Consider the following 14,312-nt stretch of genomic DNA (forward strand, 5'->3'; position numbering starts at 1 on the left):
GCCATGGGCTGTCGGCTCTGGAGGGATCCAGCTCCTTGGGGAAACAGGGAACTCTCAGTGACAGTCACAGGAGCCCCTCTCCCTTCTCCTCTGCTGCCTGAGAGTTTACTCGCTGAATTAGACACTCCTCATACCCCCTGCCCCTGCATTCTGTCTCCTGTGCTGGAGCCAATTATCTGCATGAATGAATAAATGTCACTTTGGGCAGCACTTCCAGCCTCAGGTTTTTTGCTCACACATCACACTCATGAGAGCCTGGCCATAGAAACTTTTCCTGATGGAAGCAGAAAACACTTCAAACTGTATTTTGTCTATGTAAAGATGGAGTTTCAACCATTTGGCACACCCTGATGACAATCAGGAGATTCCCAACTCCCTTTGAGCTTCATCCACCCACAGATTACTTAGCTCATCTGGAATTCCTCCATAACTTTTCCCTCCCAAGCAGAGTTTACTGTTCAGATATCCTAGACAAAGATACATTTGTACCATACATGATATATATGATTGTTTATATGATATATTTATATTATTTGTGTGGTGCCACAGCAGCGCCCACACTCAGGCTGACACCAAACACCTCCTGCTACCAGGGACATCCTCACCCTCATCTTCAAACCCGAGCCACACCTGGATATTGAGAAAGGGACAAGTCATGGCTGGCCTGTGAGGCCAGGAGCTTCTGGGACAGAGAGACCTTCCTGCCCTTCCTGTGCTCTCACCACTTCCAGTCATTATTACATGCAGGGTGGAACAAGTGCTGGTGCCAGAACAAAGCTCACAAGTCTAAAAAAAAAAAAAAACCAAAAAAACCAAAAAAACCAAACAAAAAAACAAAAAACAAAAAACAAAAAACAAAACAAAACAAAAAAACCAAAAATACAACAAAAAAAAAAAAAAACAAAAAAAAAAACCCAAAACCAAAAACCTGGAAGAGTCCAAACCCAACCCATTGAAATGCTTTATTACACAAACTATCCAGAGCAAATGGCACAGTGTTTGTGCTGGCCCCATGGCAGATTTTTCCTGATTGAAGGGGAACAGAAAATATGCACGCAAGCATAAAGGTGAAATGGCAATCAGGAAAATGAGAAATCAGAAATTAGCAGAAGTGTTCCACTACAGGGAAAACACCCCAGCCCTTGTGAGCACAGTGCAGAATCAGCTGAGGCTCACAGTGCCCCACATCATCTGGCCACGGCTTCCTCCAGAGCAGCACCACAGAGTTCTCCAAACCAAATTAAACAACATCACTGCACTGCAGCTGCTAAAAAGAGAATTTCCTACCAGCTAATGAAGGCATCACCATTCCGATCCAAGAAGGCTCATGATGCTGAGGAAAATCCCCATCTGACCTGGGGGACATTTCCTTTAGCCCCGCGTTCCCTGGAGCTTGCAGAATGCCATTAAAGGCCACCAAAGCCTCTGGTGTTGGAAGAGATGCAGAGACACCCTGTGGCGGCAAACCAATACCACCAGAATGAGTTCAAACAGCTAGAATTCCACTGAAGTCACAGAACTGAATCAGAAATTGTCCCCCAGTTGCTGTTCAGCTATTTTCCTCTCTCCAGAGCTCCTTTCCTGTCTGGCATCCTTTGCTCTGTCTGCTTGCACGGCCACAAAGGTTTTCCCCTTATTCTGTTTGGTAACAGCAGGATCAGGGCTGTGGCAGCTGGAGAGATGGCTGTGGAAATGCTCCACTTATGGAAAATAGCTGCCAGCATCTTCAGCCTGCCCCTGCTGGGTATGGAAAACCAGTTTGCTTTGCAAATTGTTGGGGTTTTACCCCATCCATAATTGGTATTTTGTTCCGAAGCACAGTTTTGCCTATGAGGGCAGTTTCAGAGCCACCAACACACTGCTGAGGGTGTTCCAGAGTGAAATTCACCTACAGCCATCAGCAGTGGAAATCAGTTCTGCATCTGGAGCCCTGCAGGTGCCAGAGCTTGCTGCTAACTATCCAGGGACAGCCTGGAGATGGAACACTGAGGCTCCCAAAAACGTTCTGTGCTGCTGTTACGTGATCTTCACCTGAGGGAAATGTATTTGCTCCCAGATCTGCAAGCAGGATCCCCACTCAGAAGAGTCATCATGTAATCCATAGGTTTGTGGATAAAATAAAATAAATCTCAGGGCCAGCCACAGTAACACTGGTCCTGGTTACTTTGGCTCACAAAACAAAACACCATTAGTGCCAAATAAGAAAGGTGAGAGCGGTTAATTGGTTTAAAGAAAGCAATGGTAATTAAGTTTCACAAGATTTAAGCAGAGAAGAAAAGCAAGGCAAATAAATCAATTATTCAAATGCTGCATTTTCACATCTTCTGATCTGGCAATGCACTTAAACAAAATGTAGGAGGAATTCCCCCTAAATCATCAAATCTATGACACTGGAAACTCAGCACAGTCCGACAAATTCATCTTTAAAAGAAAAATGAAACACTATACATGTGCAAAGTACAATTTTTCAGAAACTACTGCCTGAAAGGATTAAGAAAATATCTGTTCTAAGTATCCTCAATCATTTGTCACCAAGTTCTACATGTTTACTTTAATTGGCTTGTTTTCTTCTCTTGGCTTTTTGGCAAAGTGGAATTGGCAGTGAACGACCCAGCCCTTGCAGCTCACCTCTCAGCAGTAATGATGGTCCTGCCCAGCTGTGCCTTTATTACAGGTGCTCTGTTCTGCAGAGCTTCCCCTCAGCACCACTGCTTGCCCACAATGGGCCTTGCATTTGCAGATCATTTTGTCACAAATTAAAACCTCAAGTCTGTGGGGTTGAGGTTTTAATTTGTGACAAATGCGTGGGGTGCGTAATTTTCTTTCACTCACAACTTCATTCCTTCACAGCAAATCAGTGCTGTAGTTATGATTTCCTTTTACAGGTCAGTGAAGCCTTTGTAATTTCTCTCATAAATTGTCTTTTCTGCCATTTCTCTGAGAGATCCAGGTCCAGTTTACCTGGGCTCTGTTAAAACCCTGGGTGGCTCATTACCAAGCCTGAGTAGCAAGGTGTGATGCTCTGTGCTCCTTCAAGGGATTTACATTCCTTATTAATGTGCATTAATGGCTAATTTTGAAAACTTTGCAGCTGTGATCCTGCCAAGCATTTGCACAGTGAGGCTCAGTCCCTCCTGCCTGTGTGTGTTCCTATGGTAAAAAGTGGGTACAGGGAACTCTGCTTAAAAATCTGTGAGGGGCTGAGGAAGAAGGAGAAGAAGAGTAAAAGAAGAAAAGTTAAATATGGTTGCCAATTTTGTTTTTAAGCCTACGAGCTTTGTGTGGTTTCATTTAGAAGATTTGTGGGAAATACTTGTAGCAGGCAGGAACAAGACAGCAGACAGAGGGGGGGGGGAGCATGACCCTCCAAGCCAAGCAACCAAAAGTTAATGCAATTACCAAATATGAGATGTGGAGCAGAGGCACTAATTCGATCAGAGAGGCCAAAGGGATAATTCTTGGAGACAAAGCATCGCAACGCGGAAATGCGGGCTAATCAACTGCTTTATCAAAAGAAAAAGGAAACAATTTCCAAGCCTTAACTAAAGTCCCCAGTTGGTTCTTCATCTTTCCAGGGGTCTGTTTTTTGCCTGGCAGCGTTTGTTCCATCTCCCATTTGTTTCACTGCTCCTGGTCCCTGCCCAGAGCTCCTGCTCTTCGACCTGCCTCTGCTCTCGGTGTAAGGAACTCCTCAGTCACCAAAGAGAGCATGCAGAGGGAAATATTCATTCTATTTAATGTCCAAGCCCACTTTCCATAATTATCCGGAACAGAGCAAGGCTATCCAGAGTCACTTGGTGCCTGCAGGATTTTTCAGAGCAGGTATTTGCTCCATCTGATGGAAAGCAGCAGTGATCTCCACTGAGCTCCTGCGTGCCCGGGACCCTCTCAGGTCTGCAGAGCAGCAGATCCAGACTTCACCAGGTACAACCCAGCAAAGCAGAGGTTTTCACACTCAGACTTCTGCTTCCAGGTGCTGCTGGTATGACAGATAAAACGAGCTGGCACAAAGGAAAGAAGGAACTGACAGAAGAAAGCGCAGGCGACGGGAAGCACGGCCGGAAAAAGCGAGAGCGGCTCTTCAAGAAGAGATTTGCTCGACTGAGCCTCTTCTCTGGGTCTCCCAAAAATAAATTGTAAGTACATCCAAGATTATATTTTGCATACATTTTCAAACAAGAAATTTTTTAGAGCATTTCCAGAGCAGCTTTGGAAGAGCCACAGACACCTTGTCACCTCCATTGGATTAACCATTTCACAAGCAAGGAAACAGAGGCTAATTGAACAACTTGAGCTAGAAACTGTTAAGTCTCTGGCAGCACTGGAGATGAAATTAACTTCTCCAAGTCTTGTGTGTCAGTGTGTTTGTCTAATATCCATTTCCCTATGCCTCAAGCAGGAGATTAGCAGGGGCAGCATCTCTGTTTCTCCAGGTAGACACACCAGCACTAGCACTGGGGCAACCCCACTGTTTCCAGCAGTAACTTTAAAAAAAAATTAAAAATTATGTTGTTGCACCAGAGCGGTAACTCTAGGGTGCAGTGGAATATGTCAATGCATGGGCAGCAGCAAAAATCACTGTTCAACAAAGTTAATGATACTAAATATCTGAAAATTCATAATTAATGCCTGTGTTGCTGCAATAGAGCCTTTATACTTACTCTTTCCAGTTAAAAGGAGAAAAAGGGAAATTAAACAGAAAGACAAACAAATAATAACAATTCATTTTTTTAACCAAAGTAAGCAAAGCAAAAATTACTTAGAGCTTACTGCTTTGTGAATGTATTGGTTTTGAGTTATCATAATCATTCTAATGGGATTTGAAATTCTTTTCTTGGCTCTTTCTCCCTGGTATTTTTCTTCCTTAACATGAAGTATACTGAGTGTATGCTAAGATCAAGGAGGGGTTTCCAAAAAGTGTCTTTTGTCATCCAAGAGCTGTTTTCCTCACAGATCTCCTAAAAGGAGTCTGTCTTTGGTAATTATCCTGAAATTACCGTCTTAGCAGGAAGTGCACGCAAGTCTCCACAATTACTCAGCTAACTGCATTAGCCTTGAAAGCCACAGCAGCTGGTTACAGGCTCCACAGAAGATTAAAATACACTAGCAAGAAATGAACATGAGAGCCAGATTTTTCCCTCTGATCTAATTGCAGCACAATGAATACCAAGGGCTTGGTTTTGGGATTTTTCTGCTGAGGAACTGGGCTAGAAACATAGCCAAACACCCAAGAAGTGAATTACTGCTGTGAAATGTTGTCTGCTGTTCATAATTTGACTGAAGAGCACATTCAGGAGGCCAGACAAATATAATTGAAACAGTAAAAGCTTGTTTTCTGAACATTCATCCTTATGATAAATATGGATTTTCCCCAGTTTGAGATAAAAGAAAAAAAAAATTAAAAGTGAGGAGTAATGTAGTAAGCTCCTATGGTACTCCCATGTTAGTGAGGGAGAGTCAGCCTTCAGACTTTACTGGATCTGCTCCTGCAGACACACTGCATGGCAGTGGGCTTGAAATGCATTCCAGCCATCGGGGCTCACAGAGCCTTCACAGCGGTGCAGCCAAACCAGACCATCTCTGCAGGCAGCCCTGATCCATGGGCTCTGCCAGGGACTGTGTAGGTAGAACAGAAGGGTGAATAATTTCATCAGGAGAGCTTTCCTTTCAGCTCTTCCCTCTCTGGCCAAGGCCAGTGATGGCTTTACTGGCCACATTGGTGTGTGTGACTGTGGTCACAAGGGTTTGCAGGTGAGGGAAGAGACCAGAATGTTGATTCTATGATCAGAAGGCTTGATTTATTGTTTTATGATATATATATACTACATTATAACTATACTAAAAAGAAATAGAAGGAAAGGTTCCTCAGAAGGCTGGCTAAGCTAAGAATAGAAAAGAAAGAATGATATCAAAGGAGCTCTCTCCGACACTGTCCCAGAGAGAGCTCAGTCCTTGATTGGCCATTAATTAATTGTAAACATCCAAGATGGCCCAATCACAGATGCACCTGTTGCATTCCACAGCAGCAGATAACAATTGCTTACATTCTTTTTCTGGGGCATCAGCTTCCCAGAAGGGAAAATCACAAAGAAAGGATTTTTAGTGAAAGGATGTCTGCGACAGATGTGCATTGCTGGTGCACACAAGTGGGACAAGAACCTTTGTGATGCTGTAGGGCAGCGTGGGGTCAGACACAGAGCTCTGTGGAGCTTGTCTTCATGCAAACACACGAGGCTCATGCCACAGTCATGCACAGAAGAGTTGCACGTTGAAGCTCCTACCCCGTTAGGAGTACAGGTAGGCATCAGCTCCTACCCGTAGCAGATGCCACTCTTTTATGGTTTTGTTCATAATCATTCAATAATTCTGTTCATAATCATTCATAATTCTTGTTCATAGTCCTTCAATAATTCTGTGCTCTAAAACTAACAGCTTGTCACTGCCACCACAGCACCAGAGCCAGACTCTCCTTTTTGCTGTCCATCCCAGGTGGCCACACACGGCACCCACTCGTAGGGTGTCACAGGTATGCCCTCTGGAAGGGTCGATAAATCTAACAATTTCTGAACTCATTAATGCTTCTGCTGCCCGAATCCATGCAACGGGCTGAGTGTCACCTGTGTGTGTGTGTCCTTGCAGCCCGCAGGGCCGGAGCCCGCTGGCGGAGGAGCCGCGGCGGTGCTGGCACAGGAGGGGCTGCCGGCGGCCGCAGGAGGAGCCGTGCCCGCTGCCGCAGCCCGGGGCCCCGCGGCGCTCGGGGAGGATGTGCCCGAGCTGCGAGATCCTGCTCTGCCGGCCCTGCGGCACCCTGCACTCGCAGCGCGCCTTCATCGCACACAGCCTGCTGGACCACTACGACAGCGCTGCCCTGCCCTGCTGAGCGGCACCGAGGCTCCGGGGCCCTGAGAGCATCCAAACCCAGCGCTGGATCCATCAGGATGACTGATCCCAGGATGGAGGCTCCGGGGCACTGAGGGCATCCAAACCCAGCACTGGATGCATCGGGATGATGGGCATGGAGGCTCCTGAGGGCACCCAAACCCAGCGCTGGATCCATCAGGATGATTGATCCCAGGATGGAGGCTCCGGGGCCCTGAGGGCATCCAAACCCAGCGCTGGATCCATCAGGATGATTGATCCCAGGATGGAGGCTCCGGGGCCCTGAGGGCATCCAAACCCAGCGCTGGATCCATCGGGATGATTGATCCCGAGATGGAGGCTCCGGGGCCCTGAGGGCATCCAAACCCAGCGCTGGATCCATCAGGATGATGGGCATGGAGGCTCCAGGGCCCTGAGAGCATCCAAACCCAGCGCTGGATCCATCAGGATGACTGATCCCAGGATGGAGGCTCCGGGGCCCTGAGGGCATCCAAACCCAGCGCTGGATCCATCAGGATGATGGGCATGGAGGCTCCTGAGAGCATCCCAAACCCAGCGCTGGATCCATCAGCATGATGGGCATGGAGGCTCCTGAGAGCATCCAAACCCAGCGCTGGATCCATCAGGATGATTGATCCCAGGATGGAGGCTCCGGGGCCCTGAGGGCATCCAAACCCAGCGCTGGATCCATCAGGATGATGGGCATGGAGGCTCTGGGGCCCTGAGGGCATCCAAACCCAGTGCTGGATCCCTCAGGATGACTGATCCCAGGATGGAGGCTCCGGGGCCCTGAGAGCATCCCAAACCCAGCGCTGGATCCATCAGGATGATTGATCCCAGGATGGAGGCTCCAGGGCCCTGAGAGCATCCCAAACCCAGCACTGGATCCATCAGGATGATGGGCATGGAGGCTCCGGGGCCCTGAGAGCATCCAAACCCAGCGCTGGATCCATCAGGATGATGGGCATGGAGGCTCCGGGGCCCTGAGAGCATCCAAACCCAGCGCTGGATCCATCAGGATGATGGGCATGGAGACTCTGGGGCCCTGAGAGCATCCAAACCCAGCGCTGGATCCATCAGGATGATGGGCATGGAGACTCTGGGGCCCTGAGAGCATCCAAACCCAGCGCTGGATCCATCAGGATGATGGGCATGGAGACTCTGGGGCCCTGAGAGCATCCAAACCCAGCGCTGGATCCATTGGGATGATTGATCCCGAGATGGAGGCTCCGGGGCCCTGAGGGCATCCAAACCCAGCGCTGGATCCATCAGGATGATGGGCATGGAGGCTCCGGGGCCCTGAGGGCATCCAAACCCAGCGCTGGATCCATCAGCATGATGGGCATGGAGGCTCCTGAGAGCATCCAAACCCAGCGCTGGATCCATCAGCATGATGGGCATGGAGGCTCCTGAGAGCATCCAAACCCAGTGATGGATCCATCAGGATGACTGATCCCAGGATGGAGGCTCCAGGGCCCTGAGACCATCCAAACCCAGCGCTGGATCCATCGGGATGATTGATCCCGAGATGGAGGCTCTGGGGCCCTGAGAGCATCCAAACCCATCGGGATGACAGATCCCTCTCGGGAGTTTTGTTGTTAATTGCAGCCCCAAGATGTGTGAAAAGTCTCCGTTTCGGCCCGTGTGTCCGAAGAACGAGCTGGAGTTCTTCAGTTTTCGTTCTTAAAGTTGTTTATTGTATCTTATCTATAAAATTTTTCTCCTGCCCAGCCGAGGTCCGCTCAGCAGGACAGTTCCAGGCACTCTGCCTGCCCCTGGGGCGGTGTTATCTCTTTATACTACAAACTACAGATAACATGTTTGCAATTACTTTCCAATACCTATCACCTGTGTTAGACAGTGAGCTTCTACTCTAAACCAATCCCAAAGTGCCACCATCACAGCAGAAGATGGAGATAGAGAAGAAGAAGGACTGGACACACCCAAGTTCCTCCATCTTGTCCCCAAAACCCCCATTCTAAAATCCCAAAATCTACCTTTTCATCCTGTGATAATTTTATTATTACATTATTTAAACTTCTGTGGCTTTCAGGTCTCCATACAAAGCTGGTAATTTGCTCCACGGGTCACAATCAAATCCCCAGGTGTTCTGGGCTGTGTGCCAGGGTCTCTGAGCCCCCTGGCAGGGTCCCAGCAACTCTGGACACCCAGAGGGATGCACTGAGTTCTGACAGATCCCAGCATGGAAGCTCTGGAGCCCTGAGCACATCCCAAACTCAGAGCTGGATCCGTTGGGATGACGGCTCCGCGCAGCCGCCCCGCAGTTCAGTCTGTACCCATCACTCATTTAACCAGCACAAACCCACTAAACAGAGCTGTAACCTAAACATTTCTCAGCTGTTAAGGATAGGGAATTGTTTCAGAAATATTCTCTAGAGCCTTCACTCTCCTCTCAAGGAAACAAAGATTATCCCATTGGGCTGCAAACGTGAGCGTGACGAATACATGCAGAGCCACTTGCAGTGCCTTTGTTTGCTTCAGTGTTATTTGTGGTCTGGAATATTAAAAGTTTTATTTCAAAATTAACTACCTCTGAGAAGCAACTTTATGGGGGAAAGGGGCTTCTAAAAGCTGTCCTGGCCACAAGGATTGCAGCTCACATCCCAACTCCCTCCTAGAATTTCCAAACTTGCACAGGTTTTTGGTATCTCACTTGTGATCCTGCACCTTGCCTTGGAAGGACAACAACAATCACAACTCACAAAGTATTTAAGCCTTCTTTGAGCTCTTAAAGCCTGACCTGTATTTTTAAGCAGTTCTTCAAACAGCGTAGAACAGCTGCAGACACCAGGCCAAGGCTCTGGGGCAGGGCTGGGTGGCATTAAACTCCAGGTGTACAAAGACTTTACCACTGTGGAATTCCCAAGCAGAGGTGAGGGAACAGGTGAGGAGCCTCAGGAACAGATGGTCCCAAGTCCAGCAGCATGCACCTTTTCCTCCCATCTATATGCAGGATTAATTCCTTGCTCTTTGGTAGGGAACAGGCTAAACAGACTTAGTCTCCCACAGCCATTAAGAGTTTTTTATTTAGCCAAGCAGAAGAACAGAGGCTGGGACATTTGGACCTTCATTTCATCTCTCCTTTTCCTAAATTCCAAAGTAACAAGTCCATAGGCAAAAGGACTTTCTGTCCTTCCCACTCCTCTTTTGGAGCTGTTCCATTTTTTGTTTGGTAAAATGACTAGAATCCAGCTGAGGGGCAAAGCCATGGGAGCTCCTTCCCTGGAAATCCAAGACAGGACAAGCAGGAGTGTGAAATCAGCAGTTGTCACCGTCTGTCACAAAATAAAAGATTCAAGGTAGAAAGCAAACCCATCAAGTAATCATGCAATCAGTAATAAACCAGAACAAATAAAGATCATTTATACACTGCATATACCAAATTTCAGCTGTGGTTTTTAAAGCAGCCCAGGCAGCTTTCCCCTCTGCCAGATACAATGAAGGCCTTGAGAAGGAAAAGTCATTTTTTCAGTGGACATATACAAAGAAAGGTAATTAACACGAGACCACGTGAACTGAAGATTCAACACAAACTCTTTAAATTCTCTTATTATAATCTAACCATTCGATGTCTTGTGAATTCAGAAACTGATTTAAAATAATATGTTCCAAATCAGCCCCAATTAATGTACCAATTTAGTATTAGAGCTGGATATTGTGAGGAAACTACAGAAACAATCAATGGACTGATGTGCCAAAATCCAGTCTTGGACGACAAAGTGTCAAAGTCTCCTTTAACTTTTCACAAAGTTCATTTATTTATTTGTTTGTTTTCTGAATGAAAGTCTGTATGCCACAGGCTGTAGCAAGTATGATGAAAACCAGGGAGAGTGGTGATCTTTTTACTAATACAATTCAGCAAACCAGGACACTGCTCACAACTTAACGTGAAGCTATCACAAAATCAGCCTTGGTGACCTGGTAAATGCTGCTTCCTGCAGGTTCAGCCCTGAGAGGTCAGCCTGGGAAGCATTGCTGTGGGATGGAATCTCTTCTCAGCTATTCGAAGATAATTCACAGGAGGAAAACACTTCATTGTCTTTGCTGCCAAACACAAAAATAGACCGTTTAACTCGGCTCTAACTTTCCTTTCCCATTCTTGTTAATTAATTGCCAAGAGTAAACACAGAGAAAGTAAAGACAAGCAAACACAACACAGCCATTGAAGGGCTATTAACCAACACAAACACTGAGCAGAAGCAGCATTTCCTAATCACCTCTAAACACTCCTCAAGGGGATTGTCTCACCATCTCAGGTACTTTTATAACCTGCATAGAAGTCGCATCCAAAATCCCCTCTGGACTCAGTGCAATGCCCTGGTGGTGCTGGAGGCAGGGAAGGGGCACAGAGGGGAACAGAGGGGAGCAGAGAGGAGCCTGAGGCACAGAGGGGAGCCTGAGGTGGGACCCAGCTGCCCTCAGAGCCAAGGAAATAAAGGAAATGGAGATGCCACTGTGCTCCCTCCTGCCAGAGCCCGTCCACACCAGCCCCAGGCAGCCAAGGGCCACTTGCCAACTTCACCTCACACTCCTGAAAAGCTGATGTCTCCCTCAGCAAGGCCAGAGATGTTCAAGTGCTCTTCCCACGTGTCCAGGAACCCTCCTTATGCACAGTCACCTGCTGTGAATTACCTGAAGATGTCATTACTTTTTTCAGAGCTGTCACCTGCAATGCAGTTTCTTTTTAACTTTCTTGCTATCTGCTGTAGAAATAATAATTTAAAAAAGAACATGGCACACTTGAAATGCTACTATGCTGTATATTATAAAAACAGCCCTAAACCCAACAAAACCAACCCATGTAGCACTTGTTACTTTTACAATATTCTAGAAGTAGAAGTCTTTTCTGAGAGATAACCCATAGGGTGAGGAGAAGAGAATCAATGCCCTACACAGAACTGACTCCAGGTAAATTCCTAACCTTTAAAATAAACACAGAAACCCCAAAACAACAAAAGCAAAACACTCTCAACAAAGTAAAACCTACTTTAATTAAATTCATACATCATCCAACATTTCTATGCAGAACAATTGTTTAGTCAAAAAGTAAATATATATGTTTAATCTCTTTCAAATGTCCACAAGAATCAAGAGCTACCAGTGTTCCTTGGAGAACAGGCAGTAGTTAAACCTCTCTTGCTGATGTCCAGGAACAGTTTGTTACATCTTTTAACCAGCAGTTCCCTATTGCACATAACAAATTTGCTCTCCATGTAAGCACCTAAAAGCCTGGTACCTCACTAAATAAATTAAAACAAATCCAGTTTCTTCAGCAACCATCTTCAACATATATATCTCAGTAAAGCAACATTCCTGCAAGCTTTTAATAAATAGAGAGAGAAGATCAGTGACTGCATTGGTGTTCTGTGGAATGATCTTTCCCCATCAACTCTTGCTTCTCCAACCAGCTGGGGTTTTTGGTATGCATGCTTTAAAAATCACTTTGTGTTGTTTATTTCAATGAGAACATCCCTTACATAGGTCAGTACATTTCACAGGGAATGTAGGACTGATCTGAGATGGGAATTTCAGTGTAAGGCTGGAAGGAGCTTCCTGCTGGAACCAAACCAAACTGTGCCTCTCTGGGAGCTGAAGGCAAAGTCCCAGAGGCTGAGTGGGAGACTGTAACCAACGAGGGATTCTCAGGCACGTTTGGAATTGGCCTCACCTTCCTCCTTCTGAAGGGCTTCTTTTGTGTGTTAAGTCAGAGGAACAGAGCTGTGCAACCCCTGAACATCTGGATGCTGCATCACATCTGTCAGGGCTCCCCCACCCTTCCTTCAGCAGCAGCACAGACACGAAGCAGCTCCCTGCAGTACAGTGATACCATGGTTGCTATTTACAGTAGAATTAATGCATCTGTGCCAGTAGGGCAGAGGTCATATGAAAAATATACACAATACACTCATTTTTTAGCCAGATTAGGATATAAAAAAAAAAATTTACTCTTCAAGTCCTAACTTTAAATGAAGAACAGTTCTGCCAGAGGTCTTCAAACCTCCTGAGGATATGTTAGAGCACATTACCCTAACGTATAAAAACAAATATTTACACCTCCATGAAGTACCAAAGAATTTTTAAAAATGCCTAGTAGCTCTCAGCGTGCAAAGTCAGCAGGAACTGATTATCCAGGATGTTCACTAACTGTAGACACAGTCTTGGAATCAAGCATTCAGAAGCAGAGTGCAAAAGACTCAGGAATTATTTCAGTCCATTTGTTCTCACTGTCGTTTCCTTTCTTGGTTTGGATCATTTCATAGAATCACAGAATGTGCTGAGCTGGAAGGGACCCATCAGGATCAGAGTCCAACTGCTGGCCCTGTGTGGGGCTCCCCAAGAACCACCCTGTGCCTGAGAGCATTGTCCCAGTGCTTCCTGAAGTTTGGTTGGTCCATACCACAGAAACCCTTTACAAACACTTATCAAGGTAACCTTCAGCTTAGTGCAAATGCTAGCATGTCCTAGGACCTGTAATCCTTCCTGACAGTGTGAGCCATCCAGTTCACTTTAGTAGTCCAACTTTCCCGCAGAGCTTCATCAAACTTTTGCTTGAACTGTTTTAGTGCTTCTTCCTCACTCTTCCCTAAGGCCAGGGAGTCCTAAGGCAACAGGGAAACAAAGACTGTTAGGAATTTTAAAATGCACAGTGAAAGGCTCCTTCACCTTTCAACACAAGCCACAGTGTGTTTTGTTCTCCTTTGACACTTTTTCTGCTTACTACTCATTGAGCAATACATCAATGGGTTTAAATAATAAATCTTCCTGGGTTTAAAGATAAAACTGAAAAAGAATGAAGCAAATTATTTTCACCTTTCCAGCTCTATGCTTGTGCATGAGCCAAGATGTAAAATACCCCTGAGATGACTGCATTTAAGATGCACAGATCCTGAACTCATTCTCTGAGCACTAGGCCTGACTACAGGCCTTGTCCTATAGAGCTGAAAAAGAAAACTTCAAGGACTGTGTGGAAATCTTCACAGAAATGAAAAACAATGAAAATGTATTTATCTTAGAATCAAAAAAATCACATCCTGGAAAAATGCTGAGTCCTGCTGAGCTGTAGCTCTTACTGTACCTTGAGATACTGGATGTCCTTGACAGAGGTGAGCTCTGGCAGCCCTGCAGTCAGCATCAGTGCAAAGAGCGTAATAAGTAGGTTGCCGTGCTTGCGCAGGATCAGGTAGGCTTGCTCACAGCACTGCCGGAACCTGGGCACAGGGAGGGAGCACAACAGGCCAGTCACACACTGCAAAGGCCTGCAACTGCTGGCTGCTCATCTGTTAACTCTTATCTGCAATCTGGGATCTGACAAACACACACTCTGGAACACAGCACAAGAGACAGAGATGCCTGCAGAACTTGCTTGTGCATTCCCACAGTGTCCTGGGCTGACTATATGATGCTTTTAACCC

General features: G+C 46.3%; 1 protein-coding gene across 3 annotated transcripts in view; it reads right to left on the reverse strand.

Moving 5' to 3' along the window:
- Positions 1-11,868: 11,868 nt before the first annotated feature.
- PIK3CB (phosphatidylinositol-4,5-bisphosphate 3-kinase catalytic subunit beta) overlaps positions 11,869-14,312 on the reverse strand; it is a 92,740-nt gene continuing 90,296 nt past the window's right edge. For all 3 annotated transcript variants that reach the window (XM_063166514.1, XM_063166515.1, XM_063166517.1), the window contains 2 exons: positions 13,976-14,108; positions 11,869-13,499 (listed from right to left, as the gene is read on the reverse strand). In XM_063166514.1, the coding sequence (XP_063022584.1) occupies positions 13,362-13,499; positions 13,976-14,108 (271 nt within the window). In that variant the 3' untranslated portion in view covers positions 11,869-13,361. The remainder of the gene's footprint in view (positions 13,500-13,975; positions 14,109-14,312) is intronic.

This window comes from Melospiza melodia, chromosome 12 (genome assembly GCF_035770615.1).
Source record: "Melospiza melodia melodia isolate bMelMel2 chromosome 12, bMelMel2.pri, whole genome shotgun sequence".
NCBI classification, from domain to species: Eukaryota; Metazoa; Chordata; class Aves; order Passeriformes; family Passerellidae; genus Melospiza; species Melospiza melodia.